General features: G+C 39.7%; 3 protein-coding genes across 6 annotated transcripts; 1 reads left to right on the top strand and 2 right to left on the bottom strand.

The window, feature by feature from the left end:
* Window positions 1-3,974: 3,974 nt before the first annotated feature.
* Window positions 3,975-22,538, top strand: hmgcll1 (3-hydroxymethyl-3-methylglutaryl-CoA lyase-like 1). 4 transcript variants are annotated; one of them, XM_010888972.5, is made up of 9 exons: window positions 3,975-4,231; window positions 5,090-5,167; window positions 5,815-5,922; window positions 6,333-6,428; window positions 6,661-6,809; window positions 7,644-7,707; window positions 7,894-8,082; window positions 20,569-20,694; window positions 20,939-22,538. In XM_010888972.5, the coding sequence occupies exons 1-9, from the start codon at window positions 4,136-4,138 to the stop codon at window positions 21,041-21,043; spliced, it is 1,011 nt and encodes a 336-aa protein (XP_010887274.1). In that variant the 5' UTR covers window positions 3,975-4,135; the 3' UTR covers window positions 21,044-22,538. The 4 variants fall into 4 exon arrangements, with proteins under 4 accessions (XP_010887274.1, XP_010887273.1, XP_012989574.1 ...); XM_010888971.5 differs by having other exon boundaries at window positions 7,894-8,097; XM_013134120.3 differs by lacking the exon at window positions 3,975-4,231 and having other exon boundaries at window positions 5,088-5,167; window positions 5,831-5,922; window positions 7,894-8,097.
* Window positions 22,539-23,548: 1,010 nt separating this feature from the next.
* LOC117594585 (GDNF family receptor alpha-like) lies at window positions 23,549-24,663 on the bottom strand. The gene is made up of 4 exons (XM_034292797.1): window positions 24,359-24,663; window positions 24,130-24,210; window positions 23,953-24,031; window positions 23,549-23,845 (listed from the first exon to the last, which is right to left on the bottom strand). The coding sequence occupies exons 1-4, from the start codon at window positions 24,480-24,482 to the stop codon at window positions 23,812-23,814; spliced, it is 318 nt and encodes a 105-aa protein (XP_034148688.1). The 5' UTR covers window positions 24,483-24,663; the 3' UTR covers window positions 23,549-23,811.
* A 261-nt stretch (window positions 24,664-24,924) lies between these two features.
* On the bottom strand, window positions 24,925-27,205 carry gfral (GDNF family receptor alpha like). Its single transcript, XM_020047126.2, has 4 exons — window positions 26,908-27,205; window positions 25,595-25,990; window positions 25,426-25,479; window positions 24,925-25,292 (listed from the first exon to the last, which is right to left on the bottom strand). The coding sequence occupies exons 1-4, from the start codon at window positions 26,975-26,977 to the stop codon at window positions 24,925-24,927; spliced, it is 888 nt and encodes a 295-aa protein (XP_019902685.1). The 5' UTR covers window positions 26,978-27,205.
* Window positions 27,206-27,401: the final 196 nt, after the last annotated feature.

The raw sequence follows: 27,401 nt of genomic DNA, 5'->3' as shown, positions 1-27,401 counted from the left end.
ATTTGAAGATCAGTGAAAAGTATTAAACCTCCCCCTAAAAGCACGAGTTAACGTTCTTTACTGTCTTTTAAATATCTCTATAGTAGAGATATCAAAAGCTGACATTTAAATCTGTTCATATTCATTTAGGCACTTGTTTTTTCCACCGAAGAAGTGGGAACATTTATCCTTTACAATCCTAGTGGACCTTTTAATTTCTGTACTGTGCAATCAACCAATCTTCACCATACATCTTCAAGTGCATGAAAACATCTGCCCAGATATGTCAATGTCAAACCTGTTGTTGCCTAGTGTTCTATTTAAAAGCAAGCCAACAGCCTTCTCACAAAATAAATTGACCATGATGTGGTGATCTTAAAGACAATCCGTCATGTCAAGACACAGAAAATCACTATTAATCTTAATTCGGACTCCTAGATTTTATCATGCATCATTTCTATGATGTAAGCTCTTCTCCGTTCCCACCTGCTGAACTGTACTTCAGCAGTCAACATTTTGCTGCAGCGTACGCTGAGCTGTCGCAGAGGCAACTATCGTTACTTCATAATGGCATGAGCATCCAAACCCGTTGTGATACGAGTTTGTAAAGGTGAATATCCCATGTGACCCTCTTAGACCTGCATTTGATGGTCATTTGGGGACAGTGGCCCCAAACCACAGGTCAGTGACTTTTGTTACCAAACACCAAGGGGTGCTAGGCGATGTGTCTACTGCACAGTAATCTTTAACACACATGCTGTCTCTGAGGAAAGCTCTGGAAAGTTGGCCCCAGCCAGTCGACCTTCCTGAAGGAACTGTATAAGGTAACCCGCTGTTTTTATAAAAGCTTTTACGTTTGCAAAAAATAATATTTCCCTGGGGTCAATTTTTTCCCCCCTCTTTTTTAACACACAGTTGAGTTGCAGGGAAGGGTAAAATGTGAAATGCTTAAGAACCGTTCTTTTTTTAATGCAAACTCAACTGTTCTGACAAATTAGTCACAGATGGATTCATGGTTTATTTTATTTGATCTATTCAGCATATCAGAGGCTGCCCACATATACAATTTAATGCATCCATTCTTATCAACCACACAACAAGATAATCACTACGAAGCAAATTTGTTGGTAACTTTCCATGAATGAACACTACATTTATAAAGCTTTCCTGCTATTGAAAAATAAACTACATTGTTAAAATGTATTGTAGCATTCATAGTTAAAGAAGGAAAAAGGCTGTTCTGTTCTATCCAGTGCTTTAAGCAATTATATCAAAGACGGGTGGAGTGATGTAAATTGATTTAATCTGTATTCTGTTTTCTTTCTTCCATTTTGTTTTCAATATCTGAGAGCCCAAAACACTTTCATGCCATACGGAAAACTGTCTTGCTATAAAGTGTTTCCCACATCTGTTTCTTTCTGAAGATAAAACAATATACTCCTTCCATTTCTCGTAAGCGACATTTTCTAGATTACATGTGTATTTAAAAGGAAAACTGTTGGCATTTGTGTATACAATTACTGTGCATAATATCCAAGAGGGAAATGATTACATTAAAAACTTTTCCATTTGAAATAAACTACATGTTTATTTCCTTTCATGTTGAAAAACAGCAGGGAGGATCAAATCTGGACATGGTGCCTGCAGCTGTTAGTCGGTACTCTGCTGATTGGTTGTGTAAGTGTACCGCTTACGCAATGAAGAAAGTTGTCTCATTTTACGGAGATACATTTATTTTGTTATACATTTCTTTCTTGGCAGTAAGTTGCCTTTATTTTGGCACCCAAGTTTAGAAACATGTATTTCTTAAATTATTTGGAAAAGAGGACTCCTTTCAGACCGGACGTTTGCAGCAATATTCAAGGTGTGCACAGAGTAGTGAGTCAGTAGTCAGTGTGTGAGATTGTAATCAATAAGTGTTGGGATTTTTTTCTTTAACCCGAATAGACCAATGCTCTGTCTTACTCTCTACATTAACTTACTGTTCGTATGTATCTGGAGACTATTTACAAAAAAGTGAATCAATAGTGTAACAGGTTATGTTTGACCTTCTGCCAACATGCTTCTCAGCTGTCACCAGGTACTGATTTCTACTTGCTGTGGAAGTATTGCTGAAATGCGTAATTCAATTTAAATTTACATTTTTCTTGCAGATAGATCTGAAGAATTTGTTGTTTTCTGTACTTATTGATGGCATAAATAATTAAAAGCTACTGTACTGTATTTCAAAGGTTTAAAATGACCTCTTGACACGACATCCTTTTGTTTTGCATCTTGAACATAAAACCTCCTGATTCACTGGCAGTGCATTTCTTTGAATAAGCAGAGATGAATAAGCAGAGATGCCTAAGGGCTTTTCACCTTTTTAAAAGTGACCCTCTGCAGCTGGTATTTGTCAAGATAAACCTCAAATTCTGTCATTCTAGCTGGATACCTCTCATGAAAGCAAGATATTTAATGTTCAGTTAGGGACATTCAACTGACGCTGTAGTTTATTCCAGCTGCCACAGATTCAGAACTTGCCTTTTGAAATGTTACCTTTCATAGGTCAATTTTCATTAATCTAAGACAAAATCATTGTACTACTGTATAAAGCAGCGAAAAGTGGAAACTTGCTTTGGCAATGAAACATTGATGAGGGAATATTTCACCGTTTAATGTATGCATCTAAACAAATTGCATTAAAAATAGACAAATGGAAATGATTTTGATGCAGAAAGTAAACAGCGTTGCGTGTAAGTTCCACAAAAATGACAAGCGTCGAACAACAACGCCTCCCCTAAGAACCCATTTCTACCACACTGTACCAGCATGACTGAATGACAGCCAATCTGACATCTGGCTCATCTCAATACTTATTGTGATTCTCGTGGCGACTGCTGAGTCTCCCTTGAATGCAGGTTTACACTACAGTATCATGAAACTGTGTGGTATTTTAGCCACTGAAACTCTGCAGATGAACACAAAGCCAAGTTATTTATATTGGTATGTATTATGGATGACAATGGCAAACATTTTATTTAAACAAAACTCCTTCTGTGTGATCATCTGAAAATCATCCAAAACACGGCAGGGTTTTGACGATCCCCGCTTAAAAGTTACCCTAATTTGTGGGCTGGTGATGGTTGTGAAAGCGTGATTGTAATTGATCTACCATTAGGGGGTTTTCAAATTTTGGGAGGTGACAAGTGATGGACACAAACCCGGGAGCCCAGTGGCAGAGATAGACCTGGAGACCTTTTTACAGGACGGTCATACAAGTTCCCTCTGTCCCCCCCCAGGTTGGGGGTGGGGGTCTCTCATCGCAGGGCAGCTCATTGTTGTGAAAGGGTTCAGTGCAAGGACTTCATTAAGCCCCTCTATTGTTAACATCTGGGTGAGGAAGAATGGGTCTTTCTCTGGTAAATTGTGTCCCGGCTTTACAAGCGGATTTTATTACGCTACGCCATTGACATTGGCAGCGAGTAGCACGCCTGGCAATGGAAAACCTTCAGCTGTTTCAGTCACTGGAGATCAATCAAAGCAGCCTGTTTCCCTGAAGCCTTAGATTTCATCCTGAAACGGGGAGGTGGGGGACCTAGAATAAGCAGTGTGTGACTGCTCTTATTCTAGATCCCAGAGACTTGGCAGGGAAGGGCTTCCCTTTGAAAGCTCGCTGACTGCCCAGCTCCCACAGTCAGTTGTAACACTGTCAGACTAAAAACAAAACACTTGCTCACACTTCGGTCCCCAGTGAGCCAGCGAGCCACTGACATCCCCGTTCCCTCTGTGTGACACCCCCCCACCCCCCACCCCCTCCTCCTCCTTAGTCTCTCTCACCGTCTCGTTCTTGCAGACACCTCCGTCTCTCTCAGGCCACATCCATTCTCCGCCACAGATGAGGCTGCCATGGCAACTGCTGAGTCACACCCAGCTCTCTCCTCTGTGTGGTGCGGTGGTTTCGGCCAGGCCCTCCGCACCCCCCTCCCACCTCTGCACCCCCCTCCCACCTCTGCACCCCCCTGCCCCTGCTCAGGCGGCGCGTGTGAGCTCATCACTCGGAGCATTTGAAAAACGTACATTTGTCGGTCGGACGCTAAGATCCGTCGCCGTGGGAGTCTGAGAATCCTGTTTTTTTTTGTGTTTTTTTTTTACGCGTTGGACAGGAGCCTTTCAGATGGGCAACGTCCCTGCCACGGTGAAGCACTGCCTGAGCTACGAGCAGCTCGTCCAGGATTTTCCATGGCTGGCACACTGGCTGCAGGAGGAGAAGGTGGGGTTCATTATTTTGTTTTCGCTGCTCTGCTGATTGGACTCAGTCATGACATTGAGGAAGGGGGTGCAGGGACGTGTTACAGCACAGCGATGGAGAGTCTGGCAGCACATTCTGAAAATGCCCTGTTTAAGCAATATGACTCCAGGGGGAGTGGCATATGGCCAGTATAGCATGGCTACGGGCTGTTATTAGGCACAATGCCTCGTAGAGTGCCTGGACACAGCACTTGGCCGTGGGATATTGGCAATGAATATAACCCTGAGATGCTTTATTGTATTTATAAACTGGTTTCCAATGCAGTTCAGCAGTAAAATGTGATGTGATAATACCAGCTAATACCTGTGATGTCATACCTGTGTCATATACCATGGCGATAAGACAATCAACATTCAGGTTTCTAAGTACCCAATTTGTAATTATGAATCTGCCTGAGAACAACTCTTAGGTGTGGTATATTTGCCATGAACCACACCCGTTCATGCCAAATTGCAGAAATAGTATTCCGTTGCAGTTATAAGAGCACAGTGTATGAAAGAATTACAATGCCAATTCATTAGAAATCTGTTTAATATAATTTTACCAGTGTTCACTGGAGGCATCCAGGCAGGTTTCTGTTCCTTCTCTAGTGTGTCTCTTCATGGTTAGACGGAATGAATCTAGTGAGCGCACTGTTGCCCCTCACTTCCCAACTCTGCAAGGAAATGTGTTAGTTAAGCTGTGTTTCCTTGTGACAGCTGTTGATGTATAGTAACAATGGGCTTAATAAAACAAACAAACATGGAATTATGTGTGTGACAGCAGATACTGTATACAAAGAAACATGTAGGCAACCACGCTGTTTCTCTTTTTTTCCAGCATGCTTTAACCCACGAATACCCAGAGTATGTTAAAATTGTTGAAGTCGGGCCAAGGGATGGACTTCAAAATGAAAAGGTATATCTTTTCAACACAGTCGCCCTTCTTGCATCCACGGACCCGCCCCCCTGTACATTTACAAGTGGTTTATGTTCCTTACTTACTACATCCTTACAAACTCAATACGACATCTGAGACCTGAAAACCTGCTTCTTTTCTGGCAGGTCCACATTTCGTTTTGTATAACGTAGCAATCCTTTTTGATTGATTCCAGGTGGATTTGATGATCCCCATAAACATATCTATTATGTTTCTATGATTAGCCTACCCCAGGCATATGTTTCACATTCCCCCCACCCTAAAAAAAACTAACGTTTTGGTGTCATATAAATTAACGCCAACTGCCCTTGAAATCTGTGGGGAATATGATAGTTTACCAATGGCTCAGGTGTTCAGTGGTTAGCATAAGTAGAGTATGTCACATCTGTATTATTCTCATATTAAAGTCTATTGTGGTGTGACATGATGACAAAGTCAAACTTTTGGGGGAAGATTGCTACATGCAGTAATTTTAGAAAGAAAGAGACGCAGCAGGCGAGTGCCATAAATTCCTCTGATTGCAAAGACACTGCAGCTGAATTATTCAGATGTGCACTGAGCATGCCGCCGCTCTTGAGAAAAACATACAGAAAACTCTTGTCTCCAGTTCGTTGCTTATATTTCAGGAAATGGTTCCAACAGGAGTCAAAATCCGCCTGATAGACATGCTCTCCGAAACAGGCCTGCCTGTGATCGAGGCCACCAGCTTTGTGTCTTCAAAGTGGGTACCGCAGGTAATAACTCTTCTTTGTGTGCCCCAAAAGCGCGCTGAGTGATTTATTAGGTTCTCATTGTTCTCCCCGGAACTACTGAGGGGAAACTTGGTCCTCCAGCAACCCAGTAATGCACTGGACTCACAGATGTTTTGGTGGGAAAGACTTGAGTAATACCTATTTTGGATTTTGCTATTTTCAAAGCACACTATTGATGTTGCCTCTGTACAAAACATGACAGCTCACCTCACGATTTTCTTTCTGGAGTTAAGTGTTTTGGAAAAACCTAGCTACATTGCTATATGTTTCTGGTAAATATGAGTTTTTGTAAACCAACATACTGGACAAGTGTTGTTGCTGTAAAAAGAGATTTATACTGTACTTTGTCTACATAGTTTGTAAACATGCCTATGCGTTCTTATGTTGTTAAGATGGCCGATCACACTGAAGTGCTTCAAGGCATCCAAAAACATTCCCATGTTCGTTATCCAGTTCTGACACCCAACATGCACGGCTTCAAGGATGCTGTAAGCATTTTATTATCCATGCAAGAAATTACACAATTTAAAAAAGAACACTTTTATCCCTGGGATAACAATATAATTACCATTATATGATATTCCTTGTTCAAAGTTTAAGAAAAAACGTTATGCCTGAGATCATTCAAAATATTTTAAAGTGAATGTTTGTTGGACAATGTTACATCTAAAGAATTACATACCTAATATTCTGTTACAACTTCCCTCTGTCTTGTTGAAGGTTGCGGCTGGTGCGACTGAAGTGGCTGTGTTTGGGTCTGCTTCTGAGACCTTCAGTTTGAAAAATATAAATTGCTCTATAGATGAGAGCATGCTGAGGTTCCAGGAAATCATTTGCAGTGCTAAACAACAACAGATTCCAGTCCGTGGGTTTGTATTTCTCAATCTAGGTTTCTTCACCAGATTACAGAGTACATCCATTTTACTGGGATGCCTTACATTAATTTCCTATGCTCTGGCTGATGTCCACCACGTACGGTATTTATGTTGAGACTTGCAAAAATAACATATTGCAAAAATGTTTAATAGACCTAATGCTACTCTGTGCATTAGCAAAGGAGACAGCGTTAAATTGCTCCAGAAATAATAGGTTGATAATCAAAGTTCCAGATGTGCGCTGAATCGTTCTGTTTCACTTCAAGTCCAGATGTACATCACAGAACCTTTCACATAAGACGTATTTAAATCAAGTGGTGCAGTAGCGTTCTCTTATCTATACACAGCACCGTTGCCATGGAAACGCATCAATTTGACACAGCCCACTGAGCAAAAATAATTTGAAAGATGTCTTTTCAATGTCCTCGGCTCAGTGGGAGGTGTACAGGCAAACGCCATAATCCCTGCTGTGGGAAATGGTTTGGTCAGCACCTCCCTCCCTGGAGTCCGGCTAAAATTGGCTGGAAAATCCGGGGGAAAGCAAAGGTATTGTCTAATGACTGGGACCAAAGCTATATGTTTTTTTTTTTTCACTTTTCACATGCTATTTAAAGCAGTGAACATTTCCTACACATATGGAATAGGCATAAAGTTTGACATCGTTTCTGCATCATTTCTCATTGCCACTGTCAACAACGGTATAATAAAAGCATTCATTCTAATGACAGGCAGCATATTATAGAGGATTTTCAAAAGAGACGTTACGTTTTAGTGCATCTGCCAAAGTTGACATGTTTATGATCCAAATATTTGTTTATTTTCTTTTAGATATGTTTCTTGTGCCCTAGGATGTCCATACGAGGGACATCTTGAACCCACTAAAGTCGCTGAAGTAAGAAGTCATCTGCATTGCCCTCTTTTGTAAATAATGGAAATGCTGTGCCCTGCACCCTGAAAATGTCATCCAAAGTTGTCTGCAACACTTTAGCCGTAAACATGTCAGGCAAGAGAGCTCTGAGCACCCGTTTATGTTCCCAAGAGACTTGTTTTGACAAAGTTGCTCTCTTCTTGGCCACAGGTGGTTAAGAGGTTGTACGAACTGGGCTGCTACGAGGTGTCTTTGGGGGATACCATTGGCGTGGGCACCCCTGGGTCCATGGCCAAGATGTTACACACTGTCATGAAGGAGGTACCCCACAGCGCTCTGGCGGTTCACTGCCATGACACCCACGGCCAAGCCTTGGCCAACATCTTGACTGCACTGCAGGTAACTGCACTGGAGGTAACTGCACTGGCAGTCCATCCATGTTGTTTCAATAAGCTACTTTTAGAGACTCTGGCAAACAAGGGTTTTACTACAATGTAGCCATATTGGAGAGACAAGGCTGCATGGTAAATGTTGATATATTTTTTTAACATATAAACATAAACAGCCATAACAAAGGTATATCCTACGATATGATACATGAATAGCAAAGGATACATCACTCAAAATGATCTGGAAGTCCCCTACAAAGAAAAATATTTAAAAAACTGCCCACCAAAAAGTCCCAGAATTATAATGAACATAAGAAACAATAGGTCTGGTGTTCTCCTATTACCGGCACCTACATTAAGAGAATAAAAAGCTCTTTCACGTATTACTAATAAAGCGTTATCCTTTACTTAGACTACAAAATCAAATTAACTTGTACAAAAGCACACAGCAATGGGCCTCTTTCACTGGTGTTTTTCCCCACCTTCCTGGAGTGAACGTATAACCTGAGAACCAAAGATAATGTAGTCCTGGCTGTATCAGTTCTCTGGGGCCATCCATTGTGCTCCGGCTCCCAGTTTGTCATCCTCGGCGGCAAAGGGATGCTCTCTGCGGGCTGGGCGGGTCAGCAGATGTGAGGGGTCGACACAAAGGCTCACCTATTCGGCGTCTGTTTCACGTGACAGCGCCCCGGCCTTGACAAAGACACTGAGGAAACGCATCAGCCCGGAGGGGCTCCCAACTCATCTGTCATCCGTTGTTGGCCGCTAAACAGTCTAGCGATGCTGTGTTTAAAGGGCACGGGGAAAACGATCCCTTCACCGGCCTACTAGGGAACACATTGAAGCAACGGCAATAGAAGCCTGTTCAGAATAGCACCTGAGAGAATGCAGTGAGTAAATAGAAATAGAAAATAAGTTTTAAGACAAAAAGTTTATTTATATTATTATTATTATTATTATTTATATATATTTCACACCTTGTAAAAATGCCTGTTTCAGAATGTGTACATGCAAGTCAGATGTCTCTAATCATTAGAAGTAGATGCACAGTATTGAGAAGTCATGCATAAAAGAGTATTTTTAGAGGTAGCTTCCACACGCAAATAAGCTTGACACCTGTCTATTCTCCTTGTTCTCAATTTCTCAATGGCACTAAGCAGTTTATATCCAAACTCATGTAATAACCCTATCTTTTTTTTAATGTCTACATTAGAATAGACATTAGAATAGAATAACTATAATGTAGACACTTTTTAATCCTCTAGCTCTTGTTATAGGATAGACTGACGAGCCAATATCAAAATTAAAATGCAAGCGCTCAAGCCTGTTGATTCTGCATCATGTTCCGGTCTTATTTTTCCCTTTTATTCATGCTTATTAATTTGTGGTGTCATTTAATCAGCAGTATACATTAAATAAAACCCAAGCTACATCATGGTATTTGGGTGATCTCAAAGTTCAGATAATGTTTCCCAGTCTTCCTTGATTCTACTAGGAATTGTTTAAGGATATGGAAAAGTGATACCAAATGATTTCTTATTTTTTGCAATCAAGCTCAGATCATAACGCATTTTAAGAAATCCAACGATAATCTATCAAAGCGTGTTAAATTCTGCCTCCTTTGCATTCAGACATTTGGGCCTACTGCATCCATGAATGGCCAACATGTTATCGCCAGTGGGTCTATTGGCAAGCCTTTATTTAGAAAAATCAGGTGGGTTCCATCAAATGTACCTTGTTAAGTGAGCACATTTGGTGAAAAGAACAATGCCTCAGTGTTACACTGAACACAGAACCTTACTAGATAGTGTTAGAGGAGTTACCGACCCTGCGATTGATGTGAGCAGCTGGGCCCGAAAAGACAGAGAAAAGAGAAAACAAACTACAGCCACAGGTGGGTCATCCACTGGTTGTGCAGGACCTTCTTGGTGATCAACGGGAGGCTGTCCTGACTTGGATCGTTTGAGACAATGGATCCTAGAAAACTGTATAGATTACCTTGTATTGATTTATTTAGAGTGATGCGTTTAAATGATGGACAAAGTCTTGACTCCTAAACTACGGTATATTAAATATTTTTATATTCTCAGACTACGGTATCTGATGCTCCTGATATTCATTAAATTAAGTGGTAAATATAAAACTCTGGAGTAGCTGTACCCTAACAGACGCGATACAGAAAGCCTAATAAAGAAACAGTGCAGAATAATGAGGTACCACTCCAAAAAGCCCAAAATATATACAAAAATAAGATAAGAAAGTAGACTAGTGTCCCTGCCCTGACAAGAAAATAACAGGCTTGTGTTTTTATTCCTTTGTTTACTGTCTCGGCTGGTAACTACGAAAGGGCAACTTATGCCACTTCTTCCTTGCGGCTTCGTCCTTGAAATCAACCCTAGTGTAACACGCAGGTTCACGTCATCTCCCCCTTGGTGTCGTTTAAAGGAGGGCAATGTACCAAGGCTCTGTGGAAAGCTCTGCCAGAGAGAAGAGAAAGCAGAGACGTTCATACACAGTTGTGGGTTGTGGCAGGCCCACTCTGATCTGCCTGTACACTCCACCTCTGGTAACCCTGTCTTCCAAAGCAGACGAAATGTGCCGGGACATGTCTCTGCGGTGCAGTCTGCATCCTTGTAGCAGTCCCACCATTCATTTAATCTTGTGGGTGGTCCATAGCGCTCTCTATGAATTTGAACATGGCAACATTTCTTTGTCCCTCAGCTGTTTAGCAAAACAGTGGCCATGTGACCCCTTAATGCAGATTGTCCTGCGAAATGTAACGCCACACTGCACTTCCAGTTGCCCCCAGAGACCCAATGGTTGCACAGATTTTAACAAAGATGCACGGCTTTACTCAAGGATTTATCTACTTCCATGTGCAAACAATTGTCGGTCTTTCTGTTTTCTATTCAAAACTAGTCTTACAACAAATCCAAATGTTGGGCACTTTAAACAACATAAGATAAGACAAAACATTAATAATCCCAAAGGGAAATTCAGTTATTAAAACAGCACCTACTCAAGTGAAGACAAGATGTACAACATGCATGGCAACATGCACAACATGCACAACATACACATCTTACACAACATGCACAACATGCACAACATGCACAACATGCACAACATACACAACATGCACAACATGCACAACATACACAACATGCACAACATGCACAACATACACAACATGCACAACATGCACAACATACACAACATACACTAAGAGTACAGACTGTGTCACAGTTTTACAACATGGGTTGAGAAGAACCAGAGGTTGACTGAATTCCTGTGAATCATTGGGATAGATTTTTCACAGCTGCCCTATAACTGCAGAAAATAATAACAGGCATAGATATTTAGCCAACTATTTGTCCTTAGCCCATCTCAACAACCTCAATAGAAGGAAAAATGTTATGATAGACTTTTCACGACAGAGTTCCAGGCCACACCACCAACTGGGAAAGAAATGAATTCCACTAAACCCTGTCAGACCAGTGTAACCTCTGCTTTTGTTCATGATAAAGACATTCCACGCTCTTTGTGTCTTTCCTTTGGGAAATTCTGGGGGTCGTTGTTAGGAACGCACCTTTGGAAGATCACAAAATGAGAAAGTATGCTTCAATTCCGGAGTTTGCTGGGAAATATATTTGATCTTACCCAACGTTTCCATGTAAACTGCAGCCGACTTGCTGGGCAATTGATGGAATTCAGTGTTACCAGATGCATGGCTATTCAAGGCTGGTTTCTGACCTGTTTTTTACTTCTGTACTAATAGTGTAGAAAAACAAACCAACGTATGTACTGAGGAATACTCAGTAATATTACACAAATATTATATATTATAAATGTGTTATAAAAACTTGTGAAAATCTCACTCTTGAGCCATTTACTTTTTAACAACTTTGTTGTAATGTAGGCTGCTTTATCAAGAAAGCCCCCACCCTCTGTGCATTGCAGTGTGAAGGGTAATGTATCGTGTGTACACTACCTATTGAAATGAAAGAACATGGCAGAAACAATGCGTTTACAATTCTAAATAGCTTTGGCCGCTAACTAGATAACAACTTGCTAGCATTGGCAATCTAGCTAAAGTTATGTAGCATGTGGTTTGTCATTCCTATTCATATAGCTTTTCCTGTCTGTGTTATATAACTGTAGGACTGCTATATACCTGGGGCACATTAGATGCTTCCCTTCCATTCTGATTTATTTTTGTTATGTTTTGGGGTGTCCTTTCGAAACCAAAATATACAGAAGAATGTTGTCAGGGCGACCCAAAACATACTCTTACTGCCTCAAATTCAAAGTTTTTTGAGGCAGTGAAAGAACAGAGAACAAGTATCATTATTATGTGTTGCTAAACGCTTATAGCTAAATATACTTTATATACCACAGGATGATTGGTTTGGTGAAGCTTCTGTGCGCACATATCCCTAATTTCATACCAACAACCTTCTCTGGATCTCTAGGTACATAAATGTAACAGTTATGCAAATGATTATGTAAAAAAGGGACATCAGATCTCAGATCTTTTTATGTATCTGTCTCTTGTTGCCTTAAGGGGGCCAAAACAAAGTACATCCGACCAAGCCAAGAAACTCAGAGCGAAAACATATCCAAGCCAAACTTATCAACAGTGCTTCAGTATTTTAATTCTCTCTAAATATTTAGAGAGAGGAAATTATCTGGTACAATTTATCTAAATACTCTACATCAGTGTTTTCCACAGGGTGGCTTGAAAGACCAATTAATAGGTTTTAGTTGTTTCCGGCTGGATAGTGGTTTTTGATGAGGTCCTGGATAGTGGTTTTTGATGAGGTCCTGGATAGTGGTTTTTGATGAGGTCCTGGATAGTGGTTTTTGATTAGGTCCTGGACTGATGTTTATATAGATTAAGAGAAACTTACCAAAGTTTAGATGAACATTTTAGTCTTATCCAGGGTGATATTCAATTAGTATGCTCATCTTAAGACAGCTTTGTTTCAGTTTTAATGTTTAATGTCTTTTTTTTGTTCTCTCAAAAAATGATTTATCAACAAAGGCAGGGCTAGTAGGACACCATTCATTCGGGAGGGAGTTCGGAGTAATTTAAGATACTGAAAGGGTTTTTTACATTTTTGGAAGATGGGCCAGGACTTTGCTGTCCTGATTTTATTAGAAACGTGTTCCACAATTTGGGTGCCAGGACAGAGAAGAGCTTCGACTGTGCTGGGCAGGAGCTGCCTTCCTGTAGATGTGGGACAGATTAGCGACCCGAGGTGACAGAACGGAATTCCACTGTTGGAATGTAGGGTTTAAGCATTGCCTGAAGGTAAGGAGGTACAATTCCATACATGCAAACAAACTTTGACTGGAAACATGCAGTGTGGAGAAGTGAGTTAACAGAGCTGATCTGCGTACTTATGGCACGAGCATGGAATAGAGAGCAAAGAGTAGCAGAGGTCTAAATGGGAGATGACAAGGATGCCTGGATTACGACGTGCGCCTCTTCCTGTGTGCAGAAAGGTCATCTTCAATTGATATTGTAGAGCATGAATCTGCAGGAGAGAGTGACTCATTTAGTTCCCAGTGAAAGACAGGGTGTTGTCCTGGGTCACTGCAAAGTTCTTTGCATTCTAGATGGGGGAGATTGCGAAGTCAACAGTGATGGACAAGTCTTAGAGCAGGCATGCTATTCCCTCGAGGAAGAGCAGCTCAGTATTCTTGAGCTGGTGGGCCGACATCGGAGCTGATGTCTGTCAAGCATGAGGAGATGTGTCCCCACCTGAGTGTCTAAAAGGGGAAAACAGAAATGTAACAGATTATCATCCACAGTTAATGCATCAATCCAATTGATTATCCAGCTGAGTGTCATTAAAGAGATGTGAGATGACTGTGAGGACTAGTCGGTGGTAAACAACGAAACCCATTTTCAGCTAAGGGCTAAACATTTAACTTTAACAGTAACAAAGCAGCCACCTCACATAGGTTTTGGTAAAATGCGGAGGGATGAGTCTGTGGAAATTGAACAACTCTAAAATGAATAGGAGCTATCAAGGCCTGACCATCCAAGGTTGTAACATTTTGTTTGGTAACACTTCTTACAGTACATTGTTCATAATTAGGGGTTCTCCGGTAGGTCATATAAATCCCCCTAAAATTATAAAAACATTTATGCACAAACTAAGTATCCCAGGTCTGGAACACTGCAACATAAAGTAGTTTATATTTTAACACTTTCCAATATATTGGGGAGTTATATCATGTTCAAAATAAAAAAAAAATAATTTTACTTTCTAAGTTACATGTAAAATATACAGTATATATTGCTTAGTACAAATACTGTAACAAAGGAAATGGAGGTCTTCTGGCCGGTAAGCTCCATGGATCGACTAAACAGTAGAAGGTTTTCTCGATTTTAGGTCTCCTGTCTTAAAATTCCCCTCTTTATTTCTATGTAATCCACTTATGTTTTTGTCTACCTCCCTATTAGCCACAAATATCAAGGAAGAGGTTGTGGCTTTTTAGTGGCAGGACTGTTTATTTATTGCTGGAAAGGGCTGTCCCTGGTTTGAAATTTGTCAGCCTTGCGTGTTACCGTTGAACACAATCTCCTTCAGTTCCACAGTTTATGTTAAGAAATGTCAAGGCCGACTTGGAAAAACTTTGCAGCCTCAAATTCTTCAATGGACATACCTTTTTCTGCCCCAAGTGACTTTTTGTTAAACTTAAAACAAGCAACACTTATTTCTCCTACATCTAAGTTTATGCTTGAACCTAAACCTTCTAAGGAGCATTGTTAAATAATACTAGCTGTTTCCCAAAACCATTGTTATTAACACTGCACTTAAACAAGCTCGTAATCCAACGCCTGCCAAGCCCGGGAGGTGCCTATTCTGCCAGGTTACATTTAAACCTAGCATAATGTTAATCCTACCATCCCTTGGGCGCCCAATACAGTCAAGGCATAATAGGGTGTGGGAAGGTGGATGTTTAAACCTCAAACCCTAACTCTGAGGGTTGGTTAATAACAAAGAATTTATCATAACACCAAAAAGCATTTGCCTACCTCCTGCCTAAAGCAATAGTTCACCCACTAAAATTAATGTCTGAAAATCCAGTAATTTCAAATCTACCCTGTGCTTTAAACCAAAGAATATACATTGGGAATAAATGTCTACACTGAAGGTTTTGATTTACTTTTGCAGAGTAGGTTTGGCAGCTAAAATATGTAGAATTGGTCAATAATTAAAACATTTGTTGTTGTTGTATACAGATAGCACCACATGGTGTAATTAAAACGTCGAGCCATGTTGTCATTTGATTTCTGGATCTTCAAAGTCGGTGCCATTATTATTATTATTATTATTATTAATATTTATTGGGTTTTCACTGCCTCAGACTGCTTATTGAACCCACAGTCCTCAGTACTATGAATGCTGACAATCTGGTCTTTATGAACACCAGTTCCAGTTTGTACTGCATTCTATAGAGCAACCAGGGTTAGATGTGCTGTCAAAAGGGATTGCTGTGCTCTTGCCTTTTGTTCCTCTTGTAAATGGTCCACCAGAGACGTTCTGGCAACTTCTGCAGTTAGCGGCAGAATGCGAGAGTTTTGGCATGGTAAATTACAACTCTGTGTTTACACAACAAAAACGTCTGCCCAGTACAATATCCTGCCCTGGCGTTAACCAAGGTCTGGAAATCTTGTGTGCGGTGCACACCGGGGTGAATCGCTTGGCCTTTGCCAAAACAAACAGCAATTACAGGCGTTTCAGACAGCCCCTGGATAAAACAGCCCCTTGTCTTGGAGAGAAGGAACCAATTAGGACCATTGTTCGGAGAGCAAATGGTGCTTCCATTATGGTTGTTTGCTTGGGACTGTCCCCCAGGGAAAGAAATCCTTCATGGTTTCAGCCTGTGTTCCTGTGCCACAGTGGGGTCAGTAGGAGGATAAGCGTGCTAATTCTTTCTCACTGATCCTCTGACAGATGGCTCTGCCACGGAAGCTGGAAAATGTCTTTAATATTTTCCTGACGATCTCTGAGATACGTGAAAAACATTGTGGATACCATAGTTTGGAATGCCTCTGAAAAATCACTTGGCTTTATCATTTGTCCTGATGAAGACAAAACGTTCCATGGCTGTTGAAAATTATCTGATGGTTTGAGGCCTGAGGTCCTTAGAGGTGTGTCATAATGGGTAGTCATTTTCAACTGTCTCAAAGGTAACAAGTGAAGTTGTGCACAATGTTTTTATCATGTGGCAGTAAGCTGATAAGCTGTACTGTATTTACTCAGGTTTTCTGTGGGAGCATATAAATCATGTTTAAAACCCAACACAACAACAACAGAGGCATGTCCTTTTTTGATATGAGAATCCAATTCTTGTTTTCCACAGTATATCATGAGTTATTAGTCATCATGTCTAAATGAAATGGGAATGTATTTCACAAGAATAATTAAAATTCTCTGGTGGACTGAAGATGTTTTTATGGTATCCACATTTTGGATGAAACAAACTCTTTTTTTTTTCCCTTCAAGACAGGGTTGACAAATTAACAATATGGGTGGAAGGCAAATCGTTATGTCGTTATATCGTTAAGTCTTCCTTTCATACTATTAAACTGTCACTCTCAGCCCTATTTACAGTGTCTTTAGCTTGAAAAGACAACATATCTCTATGCCTTTTGGCAGTCTTTATAGTACTGAGATTTTTCATTCCATATATCTATTTGTAAGTTGCTCTGGATAATAGCATCTGTTAAACGACTAAACCTAAATGAAGCCAAAGTTTCCTGTAGGATTTTTTTTCAGCAGTGGCGGCAAAGTTAGCATGGGAGAGTGTAATAGTGGGCAGGGTCATTTTAGAAGCACTCCTCTTGGTTGCAGAGACCAATTTTTGCCATAGGGTAGAGAAAGCATTATACCGTTTATAGCTATTTTCTGTCAATGCAACACATTTTTTCTGGGGACTGTTTGGAGATTTAAAACAAATATCCTGAAAATAAATGCTAATGCTATGGTAACGTTACAGTTGGTTGATTTTGTCAAAACACGATATCTCAATGTTTCACTTTTTTGGCTGTATTTCATGTTTTGGAATAATTATTCCAAAACATAATTATTACTAAATATGCTACATGGTTAGAGCATGATCCTAGTGTGGCAATCAATACATATTCAAGTGGTTTTTCACTTCAATTTTTTGTATTTCATTTCTTATACATATATATCCTTTCCACACTGCTCCACATTTGCTTTGTCTTTGTTCATGTGTGGTACAATGAAACTCAGCCAAAACAAAAGAAATGCCATGGAAATGGGCGGAAGAAATATAATTTAAGAAAAAGATCAGCTGCCTGAATTTAGTCTATTGTTTCTGAACTACAGTGGAGTTTAGCAATCACGTCTTCCTTTAAGTACTGTTATAAATGTAATGCTTATGTAAATAAGTGTTATGCTGAAGAATAAAAACAAAAAAGTAATGCCAGACTTGACAAGAAATACCACACCCCCAAATTATTTAAGTTGGTGAAATGTCTCGCTCTCCAGTCTCTGTTGAACGCATGTGCTGTAGGTTAGAGTATATGTGTTTTTTAGGTGTTTTTTTTTTTTTTTAGGGCTTAAAAGTTGGCAAGGATTATGGTTCGTTTTTGGCCAAGGGGTTAGTTTGCTATACAATGTGCAACATTTTTGGTATTTATTAATATATATTTTAAAACAGGTGATTTGTGTACCGAATGCTGAAAGTCATGCCCCTCAGTTGTGGTAAATGCCCAATATACTACAACTAATTGCTGTTGGGACTAAGAGCAACGCTTAGATTAGATTCAACATTATTGTCATTAAACAGTATGAGTACAGTACAATGAAATGCAGTTAGCATCTAATAGAAGAGGGCAGGATATTTACAAGTATTATGTATAGTATACGTTACAAGTGGAGTGTATAGATGTGCAGTGAAGGCAAATACAGTACAAATGGCAATTCTGAATGAGCAATGAAGGCAAATACAGGATGTCCAATGAAATGTGCAATGAAGGCAATTAGGGGAGGGCAGAACATTTACAAGTATTGAGTATAATTTACATACAGGTGGGGAATGAATAGTTGTGCGATGAGGCAAATGCAAGTGCAAATGACAATTCCGAGTGTGCAATCAAGCAAATTGGATGTGTAAGGTAGCACGCGCAATTGAATTGCAGGGATAGCATTAATGAGGTTCCCGAGGTAGACACGTACATGCAAAAACTGGAAACCTCCTTATCAGACACTGCAAGGCACTGTCAGAGTCCAGTAGTACAAAGAGTAGTGCAACAGCTCCTAGACCGATTTCCTGAAGCTCTGTTTAAGAATCTCCCAGTACACTGTAACATCAGCACCGCGTGGCACGGCAGCTCCTCCTCCTCTCCGACATTCCACCTCGACAGTGTACTAACCACCGTCTGGAGACTGATGTCAGCAGCGCACCCCGAGGACGCACCTGTTGCCCATCACTAATCAGTGTAGTGTATAAATGTGTTTGTGTTACCACTGCACCCCACGGACTGCTGTTTGTTGTTCGACACCGTGAGGTGCTGTTCTTATTTGACTCAGAAAGACAAGTGAGAAGAGACCTTATTTGCTATTACACGTTTTTGTTTTCCTGTCTTTTTTTGCCTCACCATTATGCACTTGCATCATCACATACACCTCATAATTCGTGCTTTCCTTTGATGATGTGCAGTTGACCAGGTCTTCAGGAGGAAAAGCAGACTCAGATCTTCACATTCCCACCACCATTCCATGTTAATTGGGAAGGTTCTTTTGGTGGTAGGCAGTGTGTGGTTTTCGCCAAACATAGCAGATTTGATTGTCACCAAGAGTCTTCCTGGATTCTTCTATACAGTGAATGCTATTCCAGAAACCATCACGTTTGTTGAGGTGGTCTCTGGCAAAGTTAAGAAGGAAAGTTTGGTTCTTTTTTGACAGCAGAGGCTTCTTCCTAGCAACCATCCCATGCCTTTCTGATTCAGTGTTCTTATTGTTAAAGCATGCACAGTAACCTGAGATGCAGCAAGGGAGGTCTGTAAATCTCCAGATGTTATGATTGGTTTGGCATTTACCTGACATATTATTTTTCTTTTGGCTCTTGGGGAAGGCTGTCCACTTCTAGGCCACGTTGCTGTCATGTTAAATGCTGTCCATTTGTAAATTATTTGCCTTCCAGAGACAGATGTGCTCCCACTACCTTCATCTTGATGTCCTCTGAGGTTTTATTTCCTCTCGACATGGTGTGTTTTGCATTCACCTGTATGGGTAACAACAACATGCAACTTGGGGTTCACTTATTTTTATTGTACCAGCAGTAATTCCTTTTTAATTTAGTTTTTCTATAATATGTATGATTTCTTCTAAATCAACATATGGAATCTGTAACTATAAAACTGTTGTGTCTCTCGTTTAATAAATATTTCATGGTGAACACAAAAATAATTGCACATAGGGTTCACATACTTAAAAGCAGCACTGTATACACGTAAAAATAAGTATATACATTACATACAGTATAATGGTCCAGGCAATCTATATACTAAAAGTATTTATCCGATTTTATTAATCTGAGTTATAAATCATATTTTTACATAACTTGAAATCTCATGTGTCCACTGACTAAATATAATATCAAAAACTCACATTGTTGACAAACACTTTTGCTGATTTTTCTTTCATATTTGTTGCTCAGTGACCTCAGAGAAGACGTATATGAGAAATCATGTAATAACTCTAGCTATCATGTGGAATAAACCTCAGCCAGTGGATGTAAAAGTATCTGTAAAAGCACTTCATAACGACTGTTGCTGTAAAAAGTAAAAATATCTGTTGCACATATACCACTACATCATGAGTACAATTCGGCCCATTGCTCTTTTATCAAAATCTATGGTTATATTTTAAAAAGTAACCATGGAGAAGTACTGCAATTATCCAGTATACACATATCAAATGTATTGACTCTTAAAAGAAAGGTTTCTGAAGTAAACACATGCTGAGAGTAGTCTTGTTTGAATTGAATTTGCATGTAAAGAAATAAGATCTGGTGTCGAAAGGTATGTACAGGAATTCATATTTTGTGACTAGGTCACTGAGTTGATGCAGAAAAGCACAAGTTACCATGAGGATCAGAAAACATGACACAACAATACGCTACTTACTTTAGAAACAAGGCCTGTTGTTACCAGAAACATGCCACAAATGATGTACTGCTGGTTTAGTATGACAAAGAGGATGAGTAAGCTGAACTTTTGGGTTGACACCACTAGACTGAATCGCCCACTCATCTCCTAGAAATGAAGACCACAGTTCTCCAAACTGGCCTTGAAACACCACCGCAGCCCTGGCAGGGCATGTTGTACCAACACACTAAAATACAGGAGAACAGGGGACATTGTTCTGCATCGGGATTTGTACCTCCTGCATGTCCAGCGTGCGGTTTGCTGAATGTCTCTCATGCCTGTGTGTCTCCACCTCAGATGGGGATTTGTGTGGTGGACTCATCTGTAGCAGGTCTGGGAGGGTGCCCATATGCCCACGGTGCGTCCGGCAACGTGTCAACAGAAGATGTTCTCTATATGCTCCACGGCATTGGTGTCCGAACTGTGAGTTTTGCTTCACATAACCAGAAAATGCACATTCGAAAAATGACTTTGTAATCCTTAGGGAGACGTGATGACTCACCCTCTACTATTGATTCAAAAAGGCATCTGACACAGGATGTTTATATGAGTTGTATGTTAAGGTTTAGTTGGCGTGGACAACCCCGCTGTGCTGTTTCTTTTGTAATTGCGCCCCCTGCTGGCTCGGTACCATTATAGCTACTAAGGATCCATTATTTCCTTACAGGGAGTAGATCTCTCCAAAGTTATATTGGCAGGTGACTTCATCTGCGAGGCCTTAAACCGCAAGACCAACTCCAAGGTAGCCCAAGCCAGAGGCGAGTGCTGGTAATTTCTCTGTGACTTTCGGCAAGAGGAAGACTTTGCATCTCTACGTTTGAAGATAGTTAATTCCTGTTCATACAGCAATTGGACAAAATATTTATATGACACACAAAAGGATATTTTTGAAAAAAAGTTCTCAAATTCAAGGGGGAAAAAAATAACTATAAAATGTACCACAGAGTTATCATGTAGTTTGCCTTAGATTACTGCTAAGTTGTTCAGAATATTTCAGTGGCAGTCTCTTCCAATTCCTTTCCATCTCAGTATGGTTACAATTAGACACATGGGCCTGGGTGGGTACCAGGAGTCCTGCTGCGTTTAAAACAACTGAGGGTTGATTATTACCTCCCCAAAATGTAATTTCATTTCCTTGTCCTGTCGAAATGGTCGTTGTTCTGCCTCCTCATTTGAGATATTTCTCTCTCTCTCTCTTCGTCCTTCTTAGCAGCGCATGACCCCATTCCTTGAGTTGGATAAGGTTGAAACCATGGACATGGTCATAACCATTTATTTTATTCAGTAGAGATATATAGCTGGCAGCTTTATGTGGACGTAATGTATGTGTGCAGTAGTCAGAAGAGGGGCCAAATGTCTTGGTTGGTTGAACCACTGAACCTCTTACGTTGGTTGAAGCAGGACCTTTCAATATACTAAAACATTTAATAAAACCAAATATTTGTGAATATTTGTGAAATCCGTACATTAACTTGTTTAAAATGATATTTAACATCGCTTCAACTGACTGTTCTTTTAAAAGGCCTTACAATAGAAAACATTGTAATTTGAGCAAATATTGATACACATCGGGAATATATTTTATTAATGTGCAAAGATTACAGTTAATGCTTTGTAAACCAAATGTAAAGGTGTATATTTGCTATAACAAGAATTATTTACTGTAAGCAATTATGTTATATGGTTTGATTTTCAAGTAGGGAGCAACATGCTGTATATTATAAATGTAATAAATAATTGAAGAAATGTGGTTGTCAGATGTTGTTTGAAAACCAAGGTAACATAGCTACATAACAGCAATCAATATTGCAATTGGCTTGGAGGAAACCTAAACAGAAATACATCTGAGTGCTGTTACAAACCACTGTGAATCGAACATGTTTATTACATAAAGGTAATAAAGGTTGATTAAACAAAGTTGTTTACTGAGCAAGATTACTGTATAGATTGAGATGGCATTCTAAGCTCTCTGTGTTTGCCAACTGTGTTTGTGCTGACTGCATATCTGATATATATCGCATCTTCAGGTGGACCCTGTAGCCCAGCGTTCACCCAATGTCAAAGCCAAGCATTTTCCTCTATCTTCTGACAATATTTAGTGTAATTAATTATTATTTTACTTGAAATAAGTCCAAACATTAGGTAACCTTTAAATATGAGTATCTACTTGATCACAGGACAAAACACACAATCATCGTTTAAGGCACATTAGCAAAATATTGTTTGAATAGAACATCATTTCCATTGCTTTTGAGCTTAAAGAGACACATCATATATTTTACAGACATCTGGATAAAGGTGTTGAGCAGACTTCAGACAGGACAAAGACACAATCCAGAACATAAACATGTGCTACATACCAACGTCAGCCCTCATATATCAACCTAATTAACACGTTCTGTAAATCCTGCTAGCATATCACTATATTGTTATCATATGTTGGTTACTGGTATAATACAATCAAGATTCTGCTGACTTTGCTCCATTGCGAAAAAGGGTCTGGTTGTCCTTTGTTCTATGGTCTGCTACAAGCTTATTATTTCTTTGAAAGATGTACTGTAAAACATTTCTTTGAAATACATGGCCAAACATTCTATATTTTTTTTTACTATGTAAATCATCCAAAACCAGTTGAAACAGCACTGGAGTAACAAAACAACATAGCAGAAAAATGATGAGTCAATATTTGACCATCATTACCTTGTTGACATTACCAGTTGTATAATGTCACTAACTAACGTTATTGGGCCTCACTAAAGTGCTATCAGTTTTCCAGCATTAATCATGTAAACCAAGCCACTAAGTTCTAACAATCATGCAAGCATGAATATAAGATGAGGCTTAGCATGGTATAGGTATTTAAAAATATGTACAATTTATTATTAGTGTCTTCCAACAAAAGACAGAAATAACAGCACAGGAAAAATGACAGATTCTTTGTCAGCACACATCCATATTATATTATTATCATTAAATCAATAACATATTACATGTGCAAGGTAGTTAGTACAGCATAGGGGTGTGAAAAAGTAATCAGCTCATATTCTATCATTTAGCATTTTTGTTACAGAATTTTCCATTCTTCAACCAAAATGTAAGTCAGTTGTTGATCAGTCACTCCACACTGATATGGTGCAATGTCACTCCACCATGCAAGACTGCTTTAACTTGATGAGCATTTATATTTACCAGATCAAAGATAGTTATATGCATTTCACCAAGAAACATGCATTTTATACAACCACTGGTGAACAACCACAGGAAAGGTTTGGTTGGACATGCATACAACCAGGGTTTGATTCTTAGATAGCAGTCGTGTTTAAACAGGGGTGCACTGACTGTTACAAAACTGTGTTCTTCAAATAAAATAAGCATATCAATATTTGGTTACTTGTTTATTCAGGTTACCTTTTAAGTCGTATGTCATGGTTGAACCTGAGACAATTAGGTAGCGGACAGACTTGCATACTGCCATTGCATATTTTACAAAATATATTAACTTACACAAGTCAACTCTGTCACAGAATTACAACACAATTTCTATCCTGAGGGTGATATGTGTTCTCTGTAAATCCTAGGAGGGGGAAAAAATAATTGGATTTTTAAGCATTCTGTCCTATATTCCTGTGTCTGTTATTCAACTTTTTTTTTAACTTACCATTAAAATGTAGTTGTACTTACCGTCTGTACAAAAGAATCATGATGGCCATCAGTACTGCGACTACAAGCAGCACATACGCAAGAACACACAACAGTTGATCTGAAAAGACAAAGAATTGGTATGTCAACTGGTTTGACTGACTGAAACCGTTTTCAATTAGGTGAAAATTCTGCATAACAGTTCTGGATTAAACATACCACTTAACCATTTGTGTCCTGCTCCTGAATCATTCATTTGAGGCGGCACATGAGAAGTACTCTCTTTCCTCAAGGGTGACACTGAAATTTTAATTCAAAAACTTTTATTTTCCAGTATTCCTTATCACAAACACGTTATGGACGGTATTTGTCGATTGTAAACAGATCCATTGGGAAAAGAGGTCACCGTAGCGATCAAGCAAGTCTAAAAGAAGTGTTTGTCACTCACTATAATGTGTTCGGTTGTGAAGTAATTCATGAATCATGTTGCACTTGAATAGGTCTCTGTTGTAAAGTCCTTTACACGTGCAGGGATGCTGGAGTGTTGTGCCCATGGTAGCTGTCAAGGCCATTTGGCATTCTGGATCTCCCCCAAGAATCAGAGCAAAATCCAGGTAACTAATACATGTATCTACACCATAGTCACTGCACTGTGTGTCTTCGGTATCCCAGCATTCTGAGAGGAGAGCCTCCAAACGGTTCCTGGGAATCAAATAAGTCACATAATAACACACAGAAAACACACACACACACAGACAGGCATGAAAAGGTACAGCAATACATGAAAGCCTCAGAGAAATCCTCTGAAGATATACAGCACTGTGCAAAAGTCTGAGGCACCTGAAAGTCGTAAGGCCAATTGTTTGGGTCATTAGTGCTTTAATTAAAAAAGTAATATATATAAATACATTAATATAATATATATTCTTATTTTTTACAAATATACGCTATCCAAATAAATTACTTTAGTTTGACTTTTGCATGCCTAAGGATTTTGCAACAGTACTGTACATATCATTTATTTTCTCTCTTCAGGATTTTCAACACAAACCTGCAGTTTGCCTCCATCAGGCAGTTGTCAAAGATTTCCAGACAGATCGGCAACCTGGCCTCCTCCAAATGTTCTCCGCATGTGCCACTGTGCAGACCCTTCTTCACGTGCAGACAGTCCTGATCCCCTTGTTCACAATCACAGAGGACAAACATCTGGGCAACGTTGTACGGAAGACCAGCGTAGAACTGCTGAGCCATTTGCTGACAGCTGGTGCTGTTGCATTGGCTCGACGAACACGCCTCTACGAGAGGAACCATCCACCTGTTGCAGACCTCATCGCTGAGGCAGATTGTCATTTGCTGCAGACAGGAGCCGCCAGTTTCATGAACTGAAAAAACAAGCCATGAGGTGAATGCTACAGTTTGCAAGACCTTTCGACAATGTAACCATCACCAATAACACAAGTATAAATAGTACTGTACAGTGGCCAAATATTATAAATCAGATAATAAATCTACTACCAAATTCTTTCAGACTGCTAGCTTTCCAGTCCAGGAATAAACTCTTCTGTTGCACTAGGGACATTTTGGAAGACATTTATGAAAATAGTATAAAGTTAATAATGCCAGTGTCAATAGTAAAGACTAGTTGATCAATACATTGTAAAATACCGAAAATAAGGTGTCTTACCATTAGCAGACAACTTGTTTCTCATATCTGAGCTTTCCTTTATGTCCGATAGGCCCATCGAACTCAACGCCTCGAGGGCTTTGCGAATGCAGGGGTTGTTGTTTACACCCCTCCATATCCCTTGGCACTTTCTCCTCCTCAGGGAGCATGTGCAGTTAGACAGAGAGGTGCCCTGAAGCTCCATCCACAATGATAGACAGCTGTCCCCAGAGCCTGGAAAGTTGCACTGGTCATTTCTTGTCTGGCATGAGTCCTTCAACTTTTTGTACACAACCGCGCAGCGGTGGGAGATTTGGCAACTCTCAAGGGCAGATAGACAGCTGTCTCTGGTGTTAATTTGTGGTTCCTGCATGGGATTCCAGCTGGAAGTAAAAGAGCTGCTTCGGGCTTCACTTTCTACAGGGAATACAGTAATATGGAAACGGAGCTAGATGTATTGAAATGTGAGAATACATGTAAAGAGTACTGAAGGGTTAAAGATTCTGTACAAATGGTGTTAATTTATACTCGATTGTTTTCTAACTAAGAATAAAATGAACCTAAGAGATGACTGTTGAATGAGGGCACCTGTCTCAGGAAGGCATTGTGAAGAGAGTTATTCCTGTGCAATACAGGGTTCCTCCCATGAGCACAGACAGCGTCTCACAGTAGGATATTGGTCAAGAATGGAGTGGATGGTCATATTACAGACCTTTGAGTCTTTTATTTGACACCTTTCATCTAGAGATCAAGTGCAAATGAGATGATGTAGAAAAACAGGATTGGTAGGTTCAAAAAGGACAGTTCAATAGGTGTTCACGTGCACTGATATGTATTCTGCGCAGCAGGTGTTTTATATTCCTCTCAGGCTAAGCTAACACCCACCATTTATTTGGCAAAGGCATTGTTTGATTTTGGCTGAACATACACAAATCGTTTTTGGTAAGGTTTGAAGAATGACCAATATATGTGTGTAAATGTTAAATTAATTTTACACAACAAGGTTGCCTAGTTCACCTTCCAAAATCATTGTCATTTTGATTATATTTATCCTCTTATTGACCCAACAAATGAATCTGCTCCAGGCATACAGCAGGTGGAATAGCAGGTGAAAATGCATTTCCACCTAGGACTATAAGCTCCAGGCTATTGATTCAGCAGGATTATGTTTCCTCGAAATTGCGCAGGGTGGAATTGAACATTGTCTACTGTAATCAAATTGATGTTACATGGCTTTTGATGGGATTTCATTCCCTCAAACAATGGCAACTGGTTGAATTCTCAGTCATCATATTAAACAGTTGTTATCTACAGCAAAACCTATACATGTTTACCTTTAGGATTACAGATGTTTCTGAGAGTTGTCTTCTCACAGAAATCTGACTCTGACATGCAGGTTTCCATAAAAGACAAACAACGTGTCGATATCGCTGATATTTTGATGCTGGTTATCTGGTAAACAAGAACTCCTGCAAGGTATACAATTATATAGAGAGAGTTCACTGGAATATACAAACTAACACTTTAGCATTAAATCACCCATGTTTACTCTGTGTTGTCAGTTGAAATACATACAAGAAAACATTTTGATATTCTAATGGCTCAGTCTAATTCTTACTTTTGCTTCTCAGTTGGAAGCTACAGACTGACTTAGTACTGCACTGTAGGCTACATTTTCACAGACCTAGTAGTTTCTGCTACAAACAAAAGTTTGTCCCTTACTTTATGGTTGATGAAAAGAAAATACAAATATCCAAAATAGCTGGGAGACTTTCATTACTCACCAATCACTATTGCAGCTTTCACACTTGTTCGCTGCATGGTAACG

The sequence above is a fragment of the Esox lucius genome, chromosome 6 (assembly GCF_011004845.1).
Source record: "Esox lucius isolate fEsoLuc1 chromosome 6, fEsoLuc1.pri, whole genome shotgun sequence".
NCBI lineage: Eukaryota > Metazoa > Chordata > Actinopteri > Esociformes > Esocidae > Esox > Esox lucius.
This window is presented reverse-complemented; position numbering and strand designations above follow the sequence as displayed.